The sequence below is a fragment of the Somniosus microcephalus genome, chromosome 17 (genome assembly GCF_052327205.1).
Source record: "Somniosus microcephalus isolate GS21.2 chromosome 17, FLI_Smic_1.0, whole genome shotgun sequence".
NCBI lineage: Eukaryota > Metazoa > Chordata > Chondrichthyes > Squaliformes > Somniosidae > Somniosus > Somniosus microcephalus.
In genome coordinates, this window is record NC_141003.1 from 60044924 (window position 1) to 60068048 (window position 23125).

General features: G+C 43.3%; 1 protein-coding gene across 13 annotated transcripts in view; it reads right to left on the reverse strand.

The window, feature by feature from the left end:
• Positions 1 to 23125, reverse strand: part of LOC147105758 (SRSF protein kinase 2-like) — a 259621-nt gene that overhangs the window by 62408 nt on the left and 174088 nt on the right. For 12 of the 13 annotated variants that reach the window (XR_015081581.1, XM_086010468.1, XM_086010476.1 and 9 more), the window contains 4 exons: positions 17987 to 18074; positions 9435 to 9522; positions 5961 to 6067; positions 3824 to 3989 (listed from right to left, as the gene is read on the reverse strand). Coding sequence is in view for 12 of the 13 variants with exons in the window: in XM_086010468.1 (XP_085866594.1) it covers positions 3824 to 3989; positions 5961 to 6067; positions 9435 to 9522; positions 17987 to 18074 (449 nt within the window). In the remaining variant the exon portion in view is untranslated. Of the gene's footprint in view, positions 1 to 3823; positions 3990 to 5960; positions 6068 to 9434; positions 9523 to 11069; positions 15035 to 17986; positions 18075 to 23125 lie in introns of those variants that run through there. The other variant, XM_086010478.1, reaches the window with a different exon arrangement.

The window sequence follows — 23125 nt, forward strand, 5'->3', positions numbered from 1 at the left end:
TTTAATTTAATCTACCTATAACTTAAAATAGATCAAGTAATTAGTTAAAAAAACTAAAAAAATAAGCCAAGTTGATTAAATACATAGGGGGAGAAATTGGGTATGTAGCGCCACCTATTAGCGCCTAAAGAGGGCAGTCAGTGGCTGTAGCGCCACTGGCCGCGCCTCCCGCGATATTCAGCGGGGGCGCTAATGGTGGCGTTAGCCTGTTGCGCTGCGCCGCCACCGACGACGTCATCGGTGTGCGCTGCGCCCCAATCGCGATATTTGGTAGCGAACGCCGCTGTAGCGCCATTCGCTGCCCGCGCCCGGTTCACGGGGCCTTGCTGTGCCGGCAGTGGCGCAAGTTAAGGTGGAGGTGCGGGGCGGCCGCCTTTTTCGGCAGCCACCTGCCAGCACCTCCGTCCCCGGCCTCCTGACCCCGCCCCGCGGCATTGCCGACTGTTTCCCGAGAGACCGGCACTTCCTCAGTGCCGGGCTCTTTTGCCGGCACTCGCGATCGGGGATCGCGCTGTTGCAGGCCCCTCCCCCTTAACACTGGGAGGAAGGCCTGCAGTACCGCAGCGTGCCGTGCCGCAGCGTGTGGCGCTGCGGCACGTTGCGCTGCGATATTCAGTTTCAGCGCCCTAAGAGGGACGCGGAGCGCCTCGAGCCTCGCCCCATCTCCCTCTAGGGGCGCTGAAACTGAATTTCTGACGTTCGTTAATGCTCCGAACGCTGCGCAAAAATCAGCGCCCAGGCCAACTTGGCGCCTCAACCCAATTTCTCCCCCATAAACTTTAATTAATTAAATAAATAAAACAAGCTTAGATAGGGATGGCAGTGCAGGAGGTGTACTGCAAATGCAGCATGTGGGAGGTTGTGGACAGCATCGCAATCCCGGGCAACCACATGCGCTAAGTGTCTGCTTCTCGAGGAACTTCAGCTCAAATTTGTTGAGCTGGAGTCCGAGGTGCAGACATTGCGGAGCATCAGGAATGGGGAGAGCTACATGGACACTTTGATCCAGGAGGCAGTCACACCCCTTAGGTTCGGTAGTGGGATTGAGCCTTTGGCATTTAGCACTCCCGCCTCTGGGCCAGAAGGTTCAGGGTTCGAACCCCACTTCAGACCGTCCCGGCAAGTGGAGTCAGAGCTCCGGCTTCAAATTCTGGGTTGAAATCCAGTGGGATACTCGCATCTGGTGGGCGTGGGTGGCCCCCCACCCACCCTCCCCATTGTATGGGTTGTGGAAGCCCATAAAACGCTCCCGCCGTATAGGATGAACCAACCTGCTGGCTGGTATAAAAGATGGTTTAAGGCCGTGGAAGGAGCGTTAATGACACGGCCTGTCAGACTGTTAATCATACTGCGATTCCTTACACTACTTCACACTGTTCCCTATAGGAATAAGAGAGAAGATAACGAAAATGATGATGATGGTTAGGTAGTGTTACAGGTCTAGTTAGTGGTCATGGACAGGAGGGTGTGTCTGCAAGTCAGGCAGGTAAGGGGACCCCAGGAGCAGTGCCGGAGAAGCCTCAGCCTTTGCCCTTATCCAACAGGTACGATGTTCTTGCTACCTGTGTACCAAAGTCTGCAGGGTGGATGAACAAACTGACCACGGCACAGTGGTACAGGGGGGTCATTCAAACGTGAAAAGGAATGCGTTACTGGTAGGGGGCAGTATAGTGGGGGGGTTGGATACCGGTCTCCACAGCTGCAACCAGGTGGCTGTGTTGCCTGCTCGGTGCCAGGGTGAACGACATCTCCTCGCGGCTGGAGAAGAACTTGGAGTGGGAGTGGGAGGATCCAGTTGTCATGGTCCACGTAGTCCAACGACATAGGTAGAACTTGAAATGAGGTTTGAGGAGCTGGACCTCACAGGTAATAATCTCTGGGTTGTTGCCTGAGCCACCCGCAAATTGGCAAAGGGACAAACAGATTAAAAGGTTAATTGCATGGGTGAGAGACAGGCTTCAATTCATGGGGCACTGGCATGAGTTCTGGGGAAAGATGGAGCTGTCCCGTTGGGGCAGGCTCCAATTAAACCAGGCTAGGACCAGTGTCCTTGCGAAGCGAATAACTTGAGCAGTAGATAGGACTTTAAACTAATGAAGGGGGGGGGGGGGGGGGGAGGATTCAGGAAAGGGTAAATTCAAAAGCAGCAAGAGAAAAATTAAGACTATAGAGTAGCAAGTTGGACAAAAATAAGCAGAGTGGATCAGAAAGGGGCAGATCAGGGGATTGTCCTACGAGGAGAGATCGAGTTGACCTGGCCTATATTCCCTAGAGTTTAGAAGAATGAGGTAATCTCATTGAAACATAAAATTCTTACAGGGCTTGATAGGGTAGATGCAGGGAGTATGTTTCCCCTGTCTGGGGAGTCTAGAACTAAGGGGTCAGTCATTTAGGACTGAGATGAGGTGAAATTTCTTCACTCAAAGGGTTGTGAATCTTTAGAATTCTCTACCCCAGAGGGCTGTGGATGCTCAGTCAGTCAGTATATTTGAGGCAGAGAGCGATAAGATTTTTGGATACTAATGGAATCAAGGGTTATGGGGATAGGGTAGGAAAGTGGAGAGGAGGCAGAAGACCAGCCATGATCTTATTGAATGGCAGAGCAGGCTCAAAAAAGCTGAATAGCCTACTCCTGCTCTTATTTTTTATGTTATGTTGCATACAGGGCTTGATATTGTTGCTGATCTTTAGTTACTTGTTTAAACTGCAAGTCTTTGTGGCATGATAGAACTCCATGGAGTTTGAAGTGCTCATGTTATGGATTTGCAAGACACAGATTACAAGGATTACAAGAATCTTGAAACAGTTATTTTAGTCACAGATAACAATTTAAAATACTTTATTGCATTTTACCTGTTGATTTATCTTTCTTGCATTAAATTTTGCATCTTACAACAAATTTGAATAAATATTTTTAGCCTGAATCATATGGTCTGTAAGTGTGGTGCTTTGCCACCTATTTGAAAGATCAGGAGTATACAGTGGGCATTTAATACCGTTTCCAGTATAATCCAGCGTTAAAATGGTAGATTGTTAGCTCTGAATTCCATTCACTACATGGATAAGGTTAAGTTTCAATTCATAGGAGTCACAGGCTACCTATGGAAGTGTGTTGGAAGACAGCCCAAACTGTAACAACAAGGAAGTGAATTGAGGTCTGTAATCCAATTTGAAAGTTAAAATGATGGTCGTGAACTGCTTACGTTTAACAGTTGAATATTTTCAGGTAACAACTATATGAGATTACCATCTCAATATCAGTCCCCATCCCAGTATCTTTGTTTAATTTTTAAACTTTAAAGACACAAATTGAACACTAATACTACTCTATGGCATAATTCTGAACATATAGGTACAGCCCCATCTGCAGCCTGGCCTGGTAGTGCATGACTCAGTAATGGCCAACGGGATCAACACGTCTGCCACTTAATATGGCCTGGAACACAGGATCAGTTGGATAATGGAATAAATTTAATAATTTCAAAGAAAACGTTAAAATAGTATCAGGAATGGGGTTACATTAAATTTATTGCAAAAACGTAAAAAAACAATTTTTTAATATCATGTAATAAGCTCTGTATCTCCTAGTTATAATATTGGTTTGTAAAATGTTTTGCCAACACCACCAAATTCCACCTTTCAAACCATATGTAGACTACTGAACAGACAACGTTACAGAAGTCTCTAACGATGACAAAGTGAGAGAAAAAAAAACAGAAAATACTGGAAATACTCAGCATCTGTGGCGAGAGAAACAAAGTGAAAGTTTCAAGTCGATGACCTTTCATCAGACAAAGTGAAACATCTGGTAAGGATGAATTACCTGCTGAGCCAGAAGGTGGTGGAGCACCAGCTTTTTGCCATTCTGTTGCTTCAACAGCCATTCGTCGAATATAGGATTCATCTACACACATTAAAATGTTTTCTGGTTTTATATCTGTATGGATAATCTTGCATTTGCTGTGTAGATAATCTAAACCCTGCAAGACCTGTTAACAAACAAAGAATAAGATACATGGAATACTAAGTCATAGGTTCATTTAGTTTTGTTCGCTAAAGTACAATAGCTTAACAAAAACTGCATTTTGTACTGTTCCAGTGGAGGGATACTCCAAAGTGCTTATCAAGTTTTCTCAGTCCTCAGAGGTGTTGCTGAGTAGCACATCCTACCAAATGGTAGCTTTCTTCGAACTACATTTTTCATGTATACAAAATTTAATTCTGGCCTACAGATTCACTTCGGAATAAAAGCACAACCACTTCTGTCAGTAATGTGTAAACTGCCTATATCGATTTGCCAATGAGAGGGGCATCTATATTGCCAGTACTTCAGTCCAAGCTCTACTGCAGTAGAAACAAGCAAGAACCCAGACTGAAAGAGAGGTGGAGACAAGTGGAAATACTCTAACTTAGTCATGCAAAATGCAGCTTATATTTCACTCAACAAACATGCATTGTTTAGACTCATCAAACTTTGGAACACATCATCAGTGATTGCACGTAAAACTAACTCTGAAGTATCTAGAAGCCAATTTTTGATTCAGCAAACCTTTAAAAGGATATTGCATGAAAAATCATTAAATCAGAATCTGAAAAAGGACCTGGGGTACAGATTGAGCTGAATGGCTACTGTGGTGTTTTCTCTTCCTGTAGTCCTACGCTCTTCACTCAGGCAAGGGCAGTCTCAGAATGTCAGAAAAAATAATGTGTGAAATTAAATCTCAGATTTGCCCAAATCTCAAATCTGCTTCCTTAGAGGGCAGACTAGTCAGGTCATCCACATGCTCCATGATCATGCAATGGCATAAGCTGTCATAATGTAGTCTATGGCTCACATGAACTCTCTTTCCCATTTGAGTGTGCTTAGGGTAGCAACTATACTAGTTGAGAAGGAAAAAATACAGTAAGGTGAGAAAATTAAAATATACAATAATTTAAGTAAGCCCGAAAAAGGTAAATAATCAACTCCTGCAGAAAATTTTACATTGGAGTCATAGGATTACCCATCAATAGAATTCATTGGCTTCATGGGTGCAGTGTCTGTGCAGGAGAGGCATTATGCCTCTGGGTGAGAAGAAAAATGTCTCTGGATATGTCACTTCATTTCTATTATGTTTCCCTATTCACTGACCACAAAGTGACAATTATCACAGGTATGGAGAAACCCAAGGCCCAGATTGCTCAGCCCTCCAAGCTACAGGGTATAACAGTGTGATACATAGCACTTGGGGTAATAATGAAAAAGAATTCATGGGTGAATTTGTATCTTGACCAGCCATTAACAAACACACACGTAGCTGGACAGCACATTGTGAAATGAAAAAAAAAGGATATTTACAAAAGAAACTAGATTTAACTTAGTTGTATATCTAAAGAACAAGACTAGTACTCAACAAAATGAATATCACAGCAACTTGGAAAGAAGCAATCTCATTACATTTTAGAAATGGTAAATATATATAATGTACTTATAATCTTGATAATATGTTTTCATATTTAGTCAAGACATGCCAAACCACAGCACAATGTTATTTGTGTGCAAAAGAAAATAGTTAGATCCTTTAAAAAATATGCATGCTATAGTTGTAAAAGTGCAAAATAATGTGCCTTGCAGGATCATGGCAAATCATGAGCTGTAAAGAAAGTAGAATATAGAAATAAATTGTAAGATATCAGCCTATAGTCTAATATCAACAAAGATAACTACATTTAAATAGTTTTATGTCTAAATAAACTTATGAGCAAATACTTATGCAATTATCTTTTCTTTTTCTCTTCCACACCCAATTTAATTTCAACAGATCTAACTTGTGTACTTGTCAAAAAATAGTTCAAGCATAAATTTCAGGCCTATCAAATCTGTAAAAGCTGAATAAGGCCAATAGTTGAGAATGTACAGCATTTAAGAGACACAGAAGAGGCTTTCTGTTCAATATCTGGTTGACATTTTGTTGACCTACCTGTTGAATAATACTTTTCACACAAAGAATAGGAAGTCCCTGGTAATTGGATTTGATGATCCATTTCAAAAGGTGGTGACCCAGCACTTCAAACACCATGCAGACATCTGCAACATAGTCAAGGAAAAAACCCCTCTGATCTCATTATTTTAATTACAAAGTAACTGGACATATGAAATAAAGTCTTCACAATTGCCAATGAACTTGCCTATTTCTCGTTAGTAAAATGAGGAGGCACCCAACCCCAAATTGGAAATAGGGGTCCTGGATAAATTACTAGTAAAGATACGGTTATTAGTATGAAAAATGAGCTGGTATGTGATATATACAAGATACCGCACAATCACGAACAATGCTACTTACATGACAAGTGAAATAGATTCTATGAGTCAAAATACTGTAATATATATACTACTCATTTCAAGTTACTGTGACAAATAGCTACATTTAACATTGCCTCAGCCAATCTGCTGTTGAAACCCTCATCCATGCTTTTGTTATCTTCAGACTCGAGTATTCCAATGCTCTCCTGACCGCCTCCCATCTTCCACCCTCCATAAACATGAGCTCACCAAAACTCTACTGCTCACAACCTAACCCGCATCCAAGTATGGGAGCAGAGTGGTTAGGTTACTGGACTAGGAATCCAGAGACCTGGACTAATGATCCCCAGACATGAGTTCAAATCCCACCACAGCAGCTGGGTAAATTAAATAAATCTGGAATAAAATGCGAGCATCAGTAATGAGTGAGTATTCTGCGTGAGTGTTTCACCGCCTGACCCCCCAAAGCCTTTCCACCATCTATAAGAAACAAGTAAGGAGTGTGATGGAATACTCTCCACTTGCCTAGATGAGTGCAGCTCCAACAACACTCAAGAAGCTCAACACTGTCCAAGACAAAACAGCCAGCTTAATTGGCACCCCATCCATCACCTTGAACATTCACACCTTCCACCACCGGTACACCATGGCTGCAGTGTGTACTTTCTATGAGATGCACTGCAGCAACTCGCCAAGGCTTCTTTGGCAGCACCTCCTAAACCCGCGACCTCTACCACCTAGAAGGACAAGGGTAGCAGGCGCATAGAAACACCATCACCTCCAAGTTCCTCACTGCACTGATTTGGAAATATGTCGTTCCTTCATTGTCGCAGAGTTAATATCCTGGAACTCCCATCTTAACAGCACTGAGAGAGTACCTTCACCACATGGACTGCAGCAGTTCACGAAGGTGGCTCACCACCATCTTCTCAAGAGCAATTAGGGATGGGCAATAAATGCTGGCCTTACCAGCAACATCCACATCACATGAATGCAAAAGAAAAGTCCCGCTCATCTATCACCCCTGTGCTCACTGACCTACATCGACACCCAGTCCACAAACGTTTCAAATTTAAAATTCTCATCTTCGCGCTCAAATCACTCCATGGCCCCGCCCCTCCCTATCTCAAACTTCCTACAACCCTCCAAGAACACAGTGTTCCTCCAACTCTGGCCTCTTATGCATCCCCGGTCCCCTTGCCCCACCATTGGCAGCCGTCTAGGCCCTAAGCTCTGGAATTCAATTCCCTTGCTGACCCTCTGCGCCTCTCTCTTCCTTTAAGACCACCCATAAAACATACCTCTTTGACCAAGCTTATAGTCATCCCTTCTAATATCTCCTTCTTTTGCTCGGTGTCAATTTTTGTCATGTTTAGGTTCCTGTGAAGTGTCTTGAGATGTTTTCCTATGTTAAAGGTGCTATATAAATGCAAGTTGTTGTTGTTTGACCTTGCTGTGCGCGAATAGTACCACGTTTCCCTACATTACAACAGTGACTACACTTCAAAACTACTTCATTGGCTATGAAGTGCTTCGAGACATGCTGAGTTCCTGAAAGGCACTGTATAAATGGAAGTTCATTCTCTTTCCGTCTATGATAGAACAAGCATTGCTTAGTAGGTTGCAAGAGGTAAATATATATGAAGTATTAAGATGGTTTCTCCTTCATCTTGTGACCACTAATCACAATATAGAAATTTGCTGAATGTGGGAAAATTCAATTAATTCACACAATACTTAAAAAATTGTTTCATGATTACAATAATCTGAGTACTTGACAATTTTGCAATGTGAATCATTAAGGTTTTTTTCTTGCTGGTAATAATGAATTCAACATCTATAATCCGAGTACAAATGAGCAGAGGATCCAATATATAAAAACAAAATGTATCTGGATGTGATGTTTCTGTTCTGTACTTTTGCCAACTATTTCTTGTGCAGCACCCTATATTTTTTTTAATTCAAATATAAATTATTTTTATTATTGAGAACACCGTTAAGCTTTGAGAAGTGCTGTACTAATTAATTATAGTGTAATAAAACTGCCCCTATTTAATTGTATTCCATACAGTATATTAAACTTAAAAATGTACATTACATTTTCTAACTGCTCCTTATGTCACAGAACTGAACTAAATGTAACCAAGCAGATACTTTTTAATCTCCTGGTGGGGCAAATCGCTGTTGCAGCACCGAGTTCGGGAGAGCTAATTTGCTACCCCAAGGGAAATTAATGCACTCCATTTACTGATGTTCTTCTTGGTGCCGGACACAGCTGCAGCTCATATCTGATGCTGCTGCTTTATTCCAGGACCAGAATTATTGTTGCAGCTGGGAATTCCTGGTCTCACGATAAATCAAACACCAAACAAAGTAGCAATGTCAGGTAGGAGCTGCAAGAAGGACCCACAATAGGGAAAATATCAAGAGGATAGAATACCTCTGAACTGCCGGGGGCTGGAGGGAGGGAGGAGTTTGGAATGGAAGATTGCTTCTGTGAATTGGGAGAGCGAGTGTGTTTAGAAACTGGGAGCAGAACTTGGAGAGGGAAAATGCTTTGGTGAACTAGAAGTGAATTGGAACAGGAGACAGGCTCTGAACTGTGGGGATGGAGGAGTAAATGCCTCTGTAAACTGGGAGGGGATGGTGGGGGGGGCAGGGGAGGTTGGAAGAGCTATGCATCCATGAAGAGAGAGGGGTGTGCCTTTGGTGAAGGCAGAGCGTGACTGTTCAGTTGGCTTTTGGGGAAGTAATGGCACGGTTTGTTTGTTGAATATGGATAAACCCAAATGTTACATTTTTTCCAATAATAATAGATATTCGATTAAAAAACTGAAGCATCAAAATTAATTTGAACGCAAGATTTTTAATCTAAAAATTCTGAATTTTTCAGTGAACCGTGCCCTTTGATCATTCCAGAAATGTGCCACCAATGGCCATGAAGACAGTATTTGGAGGGAGTGTGTACAATTCTAAAAATTTGCTACCGAGGGCCCTAAATTGTACCAGAATTTCTAAGGCCATCTTAAACACCACATTGTAAGAGAGCGGTAAAAAATAGAAATGATGTGCTTAATTTAAAATATTTCTGAAAGCCCCTCGCAGGGATGAAATATATGCTGCACCACAAAAGTAAATCACTGAAGGATACGTATTCCATTCATGCCTGAAAGTTTGAAATCATCAATTAGTTGTACCACCATGTCCTTGTTTGGATCACTGGGGTCACTTTCGCGTACCTGAGAAAATAAAAATCAGAATTAATGAGAAGGCACCATCTGTTGGACTTTACGGTTACTCTTGAATGCGTTCTAAACATAATTAACCTTCCACAAGCTAACGTTACATTTTCACTTGGAAAATTGCAGAAACACCTACTTTTCTAACATAAAAAGTATTTGTTCCTTCACTAAATTCTCAACTTATGAAATTAGAATCTTAAGATCATCAAGGCAGGAAACATGATAGGCCCTAAATTTGCAGTCGGAGGCTTCCCACGGGCGGATACCTCCGACCTACAAAAAAAATCTATGAATTTACCTGGTGGTCCAGGAGGTTCGCAGATTCACACTCCTGGGCCTCTCCGAGTACTGGCCCACGTATCCTAGGGGCGCATGCGCTTCACTTGTGCGGCCCTTATGGGTGCGTACACACCCGTAGGGGCCACAAATTACGACCCAATGTACCTAGTAAGTAGGCCAAAATCAAGTGCAATATAAGGTCACAGTTAAAATGCTAGATTTGGTTAATAGTGTACTTTTTAGGACCCTATCATGTTTTGTAACCAGTCAGAATTAAATTTGAAAGTGATTAGATCCTATATGACATCATATTTCACAAGGGCTGATTTTTCCTGTATACCGAAATTTATGCCAGTTTATGTTGCTAGCTTCAATGAAGTTCCAACAGCACAGCGAAGAGAATTTTCAAATGCACTCCAAGTCTTGCATATGGAATGCACTTCCTGTGCAGCATTACCCATTTTCTGTTGCTATGATTTTTGTGTTACACTTTTTACATCAACATTTGTAATGGAAAAACCCATGTTAATATTTTATAATAGGAAAGGATCCGTCAACATGTTGTAATGGCAAAATCCATTTTTCCTGACATGCACTAGGTGGCACTGTGGAGCAAGTCACCCAAATCCACCTGCTGCCCCAACAAATGTGCTTTCTGCCTGCTTGCCATCCTGTCTTCTCCCACTCTCTTGTGCTCAGGTACTGCTCAAAATTATTTTATTCACCTGCAAATTAAAGCCACCATTCACTTTGTTACAACTGCCCTGTTCATTGCTTCTGCCGGCTCTATTCAACTGGAATTTAAATTGCCAGCTGGGCTCCGTACTCCACTCTTCCTACTGACTGATCTTGCTCTCAGAAGAACGCCTGCCTCTTGGCCATACTGCCGACGGTCCTGTCCCATTTGATCTCGGGCAGCTCACCTCCTGCAACCTCTCATCACACCAGCATTTTGCACTTTTTCTTCACCCAATTTTTCTCTGCTTGACCTTGGGTGCCTCACTTTCAGTCATCTGACTCCCTCAACCCGGTCGCCCGTTTAGGAACTTTTCTTCCACCGCTTCTTCCCTGCCTGGCCTCTAGCACCTTGCTTCTGGCTGTCCTCTCGTCTGAAATTTTATCTTCTCATTAAATATCATTTGATTTTTAAGTAACCACTATGGACCTGAAGCTACTAGTTCTCTAAAGAATCTGAGACCCCTTCAAAAAGATTTTTATTACAAGGATAAGCAATGCTTGTGGATCTTGGGAGGTTTTACGCACACCTTTTTCATAACACCATCAGTACTTCAGTTCTCAGCCAGAGAGACATATATGCAGCAGTACAAAAGTGAAGTAAAGTACAATGAGTCATAAATATATACAACACCATGGTAATTCATACTTATTATCTATAATTTAAAATGAGATAAATATATTATATACAGCATCGTGAATGGAGATATTATAGTCAGATTAGATATACATGGAAACAATTACAGATATAATATCTATATTAAAAAGCTTCCATATAGCGCACACCTCCTGCAGTGTCGCTCTGCCGAGATCATTTTCCCCATCAAATATGGTCGCTAACACCACTATTGCTTTAAAACAGGGCATCCCCCAACTCACCATTAACAATGCCATGGGAGATCTGTTATTATACAAATAAAACTAGAAATACAGGCTTCCAGCAGTAATTATTTGAAGATGACTAAAGAATATCACTAAATTAAAGTTACATATAAAACTTGCTAAACAATGGAAAATGTTGAAGAAGAATTTAAAAAGGTCCCTTGAATATCCACAGTACAAACCCACAACGCATGAATAGACTGAGTGAAGTGTTATCTTGCAGAGTAGACGGACACCATTATAGGAAGAGAATAAAGAACAGCTCAATACTTATCCAATTGAGTTCAGATCAATTACTCGAGCATGAACCTTTCTAGCTTAGATAGCTCTAAACAAAGCGCTTTTCTACACCAACAGTCTCTGTCTATGGTGGTCATCGATTTAAAATGAAGGCACATCAGACACAAATTTCAAACTAATGCCCCAGGATTGGTTCTTGCATGAAATGAGATTAGGGATGCTTCCCTTAAGCAGTCTAATCTTTTTGGAAAATGGAAGACTTGAAGATTACAATTCGAGTTTATTCCAAATTATGAAAAAATATTTTTCAATTCTGAGTATTTCTCGAATTCTACTTTACAACTATCATTTAAAGTAGAATACAGTACAGGGGAGGGATTTATCCATTAGGATTCCCGGCTCACCTACACATTTACGAGTTGTGTGTCTACTGCACCTCAAATTGTGACCTCAGAAATATCCAAAGCACTACACGTCCTCAGAAAGAAATCTAAGTTTCCAATCACATATCTATCTGGCTAACTGGAGAAGCTGTTTCCAGTGGCAGAAAGGGCGGTAACCAGAGGACATAGATTTACGGTAATTGGCAAGATGAGAATTTTTTTTTAAATGAGGCGAGTTGTTCTGATCTGGAATGCAATGCCTGAAGCAGATTCAATAATAACTTTCAAAAGGGAATTGTAGAAATATTTGAAGGGTAAATATTTGCAGGCCGATGGAGAAAGGACAGGGGAGTGGGACTAATTGGATCGCTCTTTCAAAGATCCACACAGGCACGATGGGCCGTATCATTCTATGACGAAATGTGAACAAATCAAAATTCACAAAAAGTAACAATGAACCAGCACAATAGCAATCAACTCTCACTTTTTTCCCAAAAAAAGTTACTGTTTACAAACCAAGCACCACAAAAGCAACCAAATCAGTCACATTATCCTTTTCCACCCTGTTTTCAGCCATCGTTTGCCTTTTTGTTGGGGGTAATATAGTAGCATGGATAGAGGATTGGTTAACGGACAGAAAACAGAGAATAGGGATAAATGGATCTTTTGCAGGTTAGCAGGCTGCAAATAGTGGGGTGTCGCAAGGATCAGTGTTGGGGCATCAGCTATTTACAATCTATATTAATGACCTAGATGAAGGGACCGAGTGTAATGTATCCAAGTTTGCTGATACAAAGCTAGGTGGGACAGTAAGCTGTGAGGAGAAGAGAGAGTCTGGAAAGGGATATAAATAGACTAAGTGAGTGGGCAGTAAGGTGGCAGATGGAGTATAATGTAGGGAAAGGTGAGGTTATTCATTTTGGTAGGAAGAATAGAAAAACAGAATATTTTTTAAATGGTGAGAAACTTTCAAGTGTTGGTGTTCAGAGAGATTTGGGTTTCCTCGTGCAAGAAACACAGAAAGCTAGCATGCAGGTACAGCAAGCAATAAGGAAAGCAAATGGCATGTTGGCCTTTATTGCAAGGGGGTTGGAGTATTGCAAGGGGGTTGGAGTATAAGAGTAAGGAAGTCTTGCTACAATTGTACAGGGCCTTGGTGAGACCATACCTGGAGTACTGTGCACTGTTCTGATCTCCTTATCTAAGGAAGGATATACTTGCCTTGGCGGCAGTGCAACGAAGGTTCACTTGATTGATTCCTGGGATGAGAGAGCTGTCCTATGAGGAGAGATTGTATAGAATGGGCCTATACTCTCTGGAGTTTAGAAGAATGAGAGGTGATCTCATTGAAACATACAAGATTCTGAGGGGGATTGACAGGGTAGATGCGGAGAGGTCGTTTCCCCTGGCTGGAGTGTCTAGAGCTAGGGGGCATAGTCTCAGGATAAGGGGTAGGCCATTTTAGACTGAGATGAGGAGGAATTTCTTCACTCAGAGGGTTGTGAATCTTTGGAATTCTCTGCCCCAGAGGGCTGTGCATGCTGAGTCTTTGAATATATTCAAGGCTGCCTAGGGGAATCAAGGGATATGGAGATCGGGCGGGAAAGTGGAGTGGAGGTCGATGATCAGCCATGATCTTATTGAATGGCGGAGCAGGCTCAAGGGGCCGTATGGCCTACTCCTGCTCTTCGTTCTTAAGTTCTTTTTCATTTGGGTCAGCGTATATGGACAAAAGATATCTATACAAGATGAAAATATTAAGTAACAATTTTTTTTCTAAATTGCAAAACTTGCAGAAATGAACCATTTTCTGGGCAAGAACCTTCCCCCCTCGGCACCTGCCTTCTGTTTGGGCCTTGGGGTTTGAGACTGAAATGCACTTGAACTTAGGAGATTCCAAGCTGCTATGGTCAAATTCTGTACGTGTGACACAGAAATGTAGAATGGGAGTCGTAGCTTTAACCCTGTTCCTGTAGAACTAAAATATCTAGTGTACTGTGACATCCAAGCGGGAAATTCACAAGTAACTGTTAGCGGAATGAATGGAAATGAATCCAAAAGGAAATTCTTCATTTTTGTTCATTGTGTAATCTATTAAATACATTTTTTGAGCAAACTGTGTTGTCTCGGGTGACTTTGCCTGCGTTCGTGAGGGGGACTGATATTTGTGTTAAGACTAAAAGAGGATAATTATGAGGTGCATTGATACTGAACTCATGTATTCCACCCAGAATCAGTTAGCTGGATAGGCCTGCAAGTGCACCATTTGTTCAGATGCTGGTTATTGGAGACTCAACAGTGGGAAAAACCTCCATGGGCTGTTACAGCAATTACAGTTTCAGCAAGAACCTATCGTGAAGGGGGAGAAAATATCTTTTATAATCAACAAGTATATAACTGAGAAAAAGGAAGGTTGGTTTTGGGGAAGTGGGGAAAAATAAGCAAATAAACTACTTGCATCTTATGCAAAGGCTGCCAATCCCAATGCAAGATACAGCAAAAGATACTTTATAATATATAGGCCCAGAAATTCCAGAACGGGGCTTGCAGCACGTGCAAGCCCCGTATTTACACTTACCCCGCGCTACTGCCGATCAGCTCCAGGGACGCCTGGAATTGGTGTTTCCAGAAGAAGAATCCCGGGCAGCGTATGACGTCACGCCGCCCAGGAGTGCAGCCAGCGCGAAGTCAGGAGCGTGCAGTGCAAGTGAGACACGCCCCTTGAGGTCTCAGTTTCACTGGACACGCCCCCAATGTTTCTGTCAAGCTGCTAACCATTTTTACATGCAAAGCAGCAGTTTAAATAGGTTTTTGGAAGTTTTTTGAAGGTTTTGGTAACTTTCATAAACTTTTTAAAATGTTTACATTATTTTGAGTAATCTGAAGTAGTTTTAAAGAGAATTAAAGCAATTTAAAGACTTTTAAAAGCCCTAAAAGAATTTTTTTAATTCCATTTATTTATTTAGCAATGTCGTTGTCATACGTGTCTTCACACTGTTCCCTTTGGGGAACTGTATGAAGTGGTGGAAGGATTTATGGCCACGATTAACGCTCATTCCGTGACCGTAACCATCTTTGAACCAGCCATTAGGGCGGTTAGTCCTATGGCGGGAGGGTTTTACGGGCTCCCACAAGCTATACAAGGAGGGGGGGCCACCCACACCCACGGACGCAAATATCCCACTGGATGTCAACCCAGAATTTAGAGCCGGAGCTCCGACTCCACTTGCCGGGACTGTCTGGAGCGAGGTTCGAAACCCTACCCTGATCTGGCCCAGCGGCGGGGATCCTACCGCTATGACAAAGGCCCAATCCAATTAGCAACGTGAAATGGCAGCATATGGCTCCAGTCACGGGGAGGGAAAAGGCGCAGGAAACGTATGGGTGTCACCTTTTGTGCGGAGTGGGCCTTTTGCGTAGCAGTAAGCATCCCCGCCGCTGGGCCAGAAGGAGTAGGGTTTTGAACCCCACTCCAGACAGTCCCGGCAAGTGGAGTCGGAGCTCCAACTTTAAATTCTGGGTGGACATCCAGCGGGATGCTTGCGTCCGTGGGTGTTGGTGGCCCCCCCCCCCTCAGATGGGTTGTGGGAGCCCGTAAAACCCGCCCGCCATAGGACTAACCACCCTAATGGCTGGTTCAAAGATGGTTACGGTCACGGAATGAGCGTTAATCACGGCCATAAATCCTTCCACCACTTCATACAGTTCCCCAAAGGGAACAGTGTGAGGATACGTACGATGATGACCTCTTGCGCAATGCACCTCCTTGGACCCTCAGTCGCAGATGCGAGGGGGCAAGTTGTGCAATTGTTAAATTTTTTATTTTATTGACATGTAAAATGTTGGCCCAGTAATTCCCTTCCAAATGCGCTAGTACGGTTGGGGTACTTACGCATCTGGCCGGATGAAATGCCGGTTTTCAGCATGCACAGTGCATGTGGGGAAAACCGGCATTTCCTGTCCTCTGAACGAAGGGGTTCAGAGGCAGAACGCGTGCGACTGCACAGGCAGCGCGTGCGCAGTATAATTCACCGCTTTCATTAATGCTTTCAGTGAGGTCCAGTCATTCCAACTTACACATGAAAAAAGCATGGGTACAGTTGCTCCAGAGGCTGCGGAGGAAGATATTTCTTATCGTGGAGCTTCTGAAAGTATGTATGTCTGTATATATTCCTTTGCGTGTTATGTATATATTCCTTTACTTATGTGTATGAATGTATTATTTAATTATGACTTTCAGAGAAAGTAACTTATTGGAAAATCATAATTAAAAATATACATTCATACACATTAGTAAAGGAATATAAAACATACATACATATACGTAAAGGAATATATGTGGACATACATACATAACTCATTCTCACATTCCATTCACACAGCCACAATTGCTCCTTCTACCTACCGTTCTGAAAACCCGTTTAAAAAAAAAAAATTAAAGTTTAAAACTTAGTTAAAATTTCTTAAAATAACTTCCCTCCCTTTCCCAAACTTAAATATTGCATTTCATAAGCTCCTCCATAAAATATATCTCCTTCCCCAGCCAATGAACAACTTTACACTTGCTTTTTTTAAGTGCAAGTTCTAGGGACTTACCCTCACTGAATCCATCAGTGAAATCTACAAAGTTCACTGCGCAAGCGCTGCCTGTGCAGTCGCACGCGCTGTGAATAGACCTCGGGTCTGGAAATGCCGGCGTTCCCCGCATGCGCTGTTCCTGCTGAACGCCGGCATTGCCAACGGCCAGATGCGTGAGTAACCCGACCGTACTCACGCTTCTGGCCTGGAATTTCTGGCCCATAAAGAACTGAGAATTTAGTGAGCTAATAAAGTTGTTTGCATCTTAAGAGTTTTGTAAAGCTTAGGTAAATGGAATTAAAACAACATATTTGTGATATCTTTCAGCATCAGTGAGGTATGTAATATTTTTACCTTGTGTCAGTCTGTAAATTTGCTGTTACCTTTGTGGTTCAGTGGAACTGTGGTAAACAGCAGAAACTACAATCCAGAGCACAGACTACCATAAGCAATGTTGCAGGAGATCTGTTACTTAAACATTTTTTTCAAATTCTCCAAGTTAAACACAGTAAACTTTGGTTTATCCAGAGGTTATATGTCCAGAATACTCGATCTAACGGCAAAAATCAGGAGCCGTTTTCTATAAGTTTTTTTTAGTTCTCATTGCTTTTTCCCCCCCCCCCCAGTCAGGCACTGCAAGGTCTGTAGCTATAGCAACAGCTTCAGCTGGAGACGCTTGCAGCTGCCTGTTTTGAAGCTGTTGCTAAGCAACAGGGTTTGTTGATTCACACGGAGCTTTTCAGTTCCTATATTTCAACATTATGCTGGTATGTCCGGCACTTTTGATGTTACGGCACCAGCTCGGTCCCGTCAGTGCCAGATATCAGAAAGTTTCCTGTACTTCACTGACCTCCACCCCAATTCAAAATCACAATTAATATGGGAAAACCCTACGATGGCCAACCCTCCAGAACTGTCATGGAGTCCCCATTGAAGATTAATCTCCAGCGTTACAAGCAACCAGAGAGAAAAATCACAGGAAAATTAAAATAATTGTTTTGTCATTTTCTTGAACACTTTTGCTTATTAGCTATAAAAATATTGAAGGGGGGGGGGGCGGGGGAAAGGCTGTTTGACGGCTAGTCAAGAATCATTCAATCAGGTAATTAAGAGTGTTGTTCCAATTGGCAAGGGAAGGCGGTGTGGCTCGAGGCTGGGTGACAAATGGCAGGAGTGTGGGGGCAGGGCTGTTGGAGGCGGGATGTCATGTGATGAAACTTCCAGGAATAGGTGCAACAAGAGTTGGCAACCTGAGAAAACCCTCAACATTCAGTTATGAAGATCCCAGGTCATAACATAATAAATAAGTTAGGTCAAATACAAATGATCATTTGTTTCAGTATTACTAATGAAGTTATACTTACACACTTGAGTAACTTAATTTCATCCAGAGCTGTTTCTGTGTAGTGCTGGGCGCTCTTTACCACTTTCATGGCAACAAATCTTTTTCCTCTGGGGAAAAAAAAATGGAAAAACAAATTTTAAAAAGGAACATCCAAACAAAATACAAAAAACAGCAAATGTTGGAAGTCTGAAACAAAAACAAAGTACTAGACACACAGGTCAGTCAGCATCGGTGAAGAGAAAGACGGTCAGTGTTTCAGACAGTGCGCTTCAGAACTGAAAAATGAAATAGGAACAAGTATTTTAATTGAATCAACGAAGAGAGAAAAGGGGGAAGGGCGAGGAAAACACAAGCAAGCAGATCAAAAAGGGAAAATGAATGGATGAATGGTCTGCAAACTGCTTGAAACAAAAGCAGGAAATTGTTAGATAATGCAAGGAATCCTTTGAAAGGTAATAGACAGATGTTAAAAGAAATTTAAAAAATGTGGAAATAGCTTGTTAGTGAAATGCTAACCCTTAGAAAAAGGAGAGAAAATGGTGGATTTAAAAAATAAAATTGATAAATAAAGCCTTTAAATGCAGTTCTGGAATTAAAACTAAAATGTTGGGAAAATGAAAAATATCACAGACCCCCATTCGCCCATCAACTTCCCCTTTTGTAATTGCTAGATCTGTTTGTTTGTGTTCTCCCTCCAGCCACTTTCCCCTTCTTTTTTGATTCTATTAAAATGCTTATTCATCTTCCATTTTGTTGTTAGTTGTCTTTTTCTCTTCACAGATGCTGGCAGGCATGCTGCATATTTACAGCAGTTTTTCTTTGAAAAAGAAACATTCCCTTTACTGTGTTAAAGCAAATGCTTCTGTTACAATTTTTATTAATGTTTTTGAAAATGCATAATTAAGAGAATAAAGCAGAGAATGTATTAAACAGAATGCCATAGTAGAGATTCTATACAATCAAGTTTGTAAAAAAAGTGAAATTTAACTCATTAGTGTTGCAGTACTCAGTAAAATTCTATATCCTGAAACAAATGGACACTGGTGACCAAATATACACATTAATGGCTGCATCAATATGCAAAATGTCAAAAAATAAAAACTGCACAAACATTTGCAAATATCAGTAGTAAAGACATTCATTCTTATTCACCTTGTTGAAAGGAAATATGGAGCCTCTAGGCATTCTATGAAAAGTTAAAGGGAGGGGGGTGCTATTGTGCGCATTTTATATATGAAGGGTTGGGATTTGAGCCACTTGAATATTGCAGTCAAACGACACAGCATGACAACCTAGTTTCGGTTGAAACCACAAATGGAACAGATGGTCAGAAACTGAACTACAAAAGTGATTAAGCATGTGGAGATATGAGAAGCTGCAATAACAAGGTTAACATTTGCAGAACAATCGGGTTACGAAGTAGCAACTGTCACGCGGATGTATGTAGGGTATATTTGATTAACCTTTGAGCCATGTCCAATCACGAGTCACTGAGTCAGATCGGCCGAAGCCACGATGAAGCAAGAATGGGCCCTGCGATCCAGATAACTGGACAAACTTAGATAAAAGACAGAACTGAAAGAAGGGGCTTAGCTAGCGATGTAAAGTTATAATTAGGTTGTTTTTGAAGGAATATAATTGGGCCGGATTGGCCAAGGAATAAGTAATGTAATAACGGCCATCGGTGTGCTCCAGTCTTGTACTGTTTATAAGCTCGTGAATTTTGTTGATCGGAGAGAAGGTGCTCGCACAGACCGCGGGGTCTGAGACGCTTCTCCCAGAGCTCTGTTTTCAATCAACTGCACCTTTTACTTTACCACAGATTAGATGTGAATTTATTTTCACCCAACATATAAGTTCTCTATTAATGAAGGAGGAACAAATAAGGGGCATAGAAACAGAAAAATAGGAGCAGGAGTAGGCCATTCGGCCCTTCGAGCCTGCTCTGCCATTCATTATGACCATGGCTGATCCTCTATCTCAATACCATATTCCCGCTCTCTCCCCATACCCCTTGATGCCTTTTATGTCTAGAATTTTCACTCAGTGCCATACTAGGACTAAACAAATGTTGCACTCAGTTTATGCTCTGGACCATTTTAACTGAGCCATCAATATAAATTACTATTTAGTGCATATTGAAGTAGTAGCTGTACCGAAGTAGCAACTATGCCTTACTCCAGCAGCCATGTTGGTCTAGGCAGCAGATAGAAAACGTGGTAAACATGAAGAGTCAAATGTCAGAGAGCCTACATTCTATTTCAACAACTTCCATTCATTTAATGTCATTAATGTGGAAAAACATCCTAAAGCACTTCAGAGGTGTGCTAAAAAAAAAATCACTAAGCTAAATATGATGATATCAGGAGAGGTGACTAAAAGTCCGATCAAAAAGCTAAGTTTTAAGGAGGGTCCTAAAAGGAGAGGAAGGTGGAGAGGCTTAAGGAGAGAATTCCAGAGTTTAGGGCCTTGGCAGCTGAAGGTATGGCTGCCAATGGTATGGTGACCTAATTAGGGGGATGCATCAAAGGCCTGGAGGATCGCAGAGTTCTTGGAGAGTTGTAGAGCCGGGGGAGGTTACAGAGATAGGGAGGGCCAAGACCATGAAACGATTGGAATACGAGGATAAGAATTTTTAATTTGTTGGGTAAGTGGAACTCAATGTTGGTCAGCAAATTCAGAGGTGATGGATGAGTGGGACTTGGTGCCAAATAGTTTTGAGGTCGGGAAACTCAGAAGAATGGATTTCCCCCGGCTCCTGCCATATTTAACGGCAGGACCTGATTGCCATTTTGGGACTCTCTTTCCCGGCCACAGCCAGCCAGATTGAGAGGCTGGCTAGCTGTCGGGCAGGTAGGCCTTCGGCACTAGGCCACAGCCGGGGAGCAGAGAGGAGGGAGGGAGAGTTCGGGGGTTGTGGGGGGAAATTTGTTTTGGGGGGGGGGGGGGGATCAGAGGAGGAAGGGTAAAGATTGCGGGGGACCAGAGAGAGATCGGGGGGGGAGGGAGGAGTGGGAGAAGCTCGCTGGGAGCCAGTGGAGGACATGGGGAGGAGCTCACGGGCCATGGACGACATCGGGAGGGCACTGGATCGCGCGGGGTGGTTAACAGGTTTGTTTGGGGGGGCCGGGGGGGGGGGGGCAGCAGGAAACACTTTTGCTCCTCCTGGCGCACAAGCACTGTTCCGTGCAGCAGTCCACGCCTCCCTTTAGATGCCAAGTTTCCCGAGACCCAGGAAATCCAGCCAGCCAGCATTAAAGCTGAAACAGAGAAAAAGTCTGAGACATGCAGCCTCATTAAAATATTTAAACAAGGATAAGAAATTTTAAAAATCGAGGCATTGGCGGACCGGGAGCCAATGTAGATCAGCGAGCACAGGGGTGATGCGTGAATGGGACTTGATGCAAGTTAGGACACGGGCAGAGGTTTGGATGAGCTTAAATTTATGTAGGGTGGAAGATGGGAGCCCAGCCAGGAGAGCGTTGGAAGAGTCAAGTCTAGAGGTAACACAGGCAAGGATGAGTATTTCAGCAGCAGATGAGCTGAGGCAAGGGATATTGGACAAGCAAGCTGACAGCATAGAGGTGGTGGAGGGATCGAGAGAGGTGGTAGTGAGGTAGAACCAATGTTATCAGCATACATGTGGAAGCTCGATATTAACCACCCCCACGATGGGCGGGAGAGGGTAGAGGGTAGGTTAAAAAATTTTAAATGAGGAATGCATCCCAAACCTGCCTCGTACGCACCCTTGGCTGTTTTTACGGCAGCAAGTTTCGTGTTGTACAACTGTTCTGGCGTCGAGGCACATATTTAATGTATTTAAATCAGGTTCCCACAATGCAAACTTTTAGTTGCCTCGCGCGTTACCCAGAGCTCGGGAAACCATGCAGTAAGAGGGAGGCCAGAGCTGCCGGCTCAAGATGATAAGTACCTTTTACAGCATGCCTTGTGGGCCAAGAAGGGTGATCCCCTGGCCCCACAAGGAAGCCTTCAGCCTACCCAAGGGCGATTGCTGCCTCTCTCCCCCCCCCCCCCAACCGTGCTCGATGCACCCCTCCACAAGCCCCGTTCTCTTGCTCCCTCCCTCCCACGATGGCTTATCTTCCGCACCCCCCCCACCCCACCTCTCGCACCTTTCCACCCTCCCTCCTGCGATGGGCTCTCTTTCACCCTGCCCCCAGCGCCATCTCTCACTCTCTCCCACCCTCCCTCATGCAATGGGCTCTCACCACCCCCCCAGCCCCATCTCACCCCCTCCCACCTGCGATGGGCTCTCTTTCACCCCCACCCTAAGCCCCGATCTCTCTCTCTCCCTCCCCCTTCTTGATTGATGGGGACCGTCCCCAAGGGTCCCTGGCTGTGGCCTCCTGCCGCTGGCCAGCCTGTCAATTTGGCTGGCAGCCAAGTGGGAAATGGAAGAAAAAAATTATAATGAAGTCCTGCCATTAATTTCGGCAGGACCTCCGCATTTTTCCCATGCTACCCCGCACCCTCCTTGTCTTCCCCATAATGATCAGGACCCATGTCTTTTGATGTGTCGCGAAGAGCCAGCATGTACACGAGGAAGGGGGGGGGGGGGGGGAGGGTAGGCAAGATCCTTGTGGTCTCCAGAGGCAATAGTGCGCGGGTGAGAAGAAAGCCCATTGCTGCAGAGGCTCTGACTATGATTGGATACTTAAGAGTGGAACCAAGTGAGGGCATCCCACTGAGCTGAATAATGAAATGGAGGCATTGGGAAAGGATGGTGTGACCGACCATATCAAAGGCTGCAGAGAGGTAGAAAGGAACAAAGGTCACAGTCACAGATGACGACTAGGACCATTTCAGTGCTATGGCAGGGTGGAAATCTGATTGGAGAGATTCAAAATGGATTTGCAGGAAAGATGGGAACGGATTTGAGACACATTCAAGGACTTTGGATAGGAAAGGGATGTTGGAGATGGGGCAGCAGTTGGCAAGGAAAGAGGGGTTGAGGGTGCGTTTTACGAGGATGGGGCTGATAACAGCGATGTTGAAGGGGAGTTTGGGGGGGGGGGGGGCAGTCCCTGAGGATAGGGAACCATTTACATCAGCAAGCATGGGGGGCAGGGGGGGGGGGCAGAAAGGGAAATTAGGTGGTCAGCAGTTTAGTGGGAATGGGGTCCAGAGAGCAGGAGGT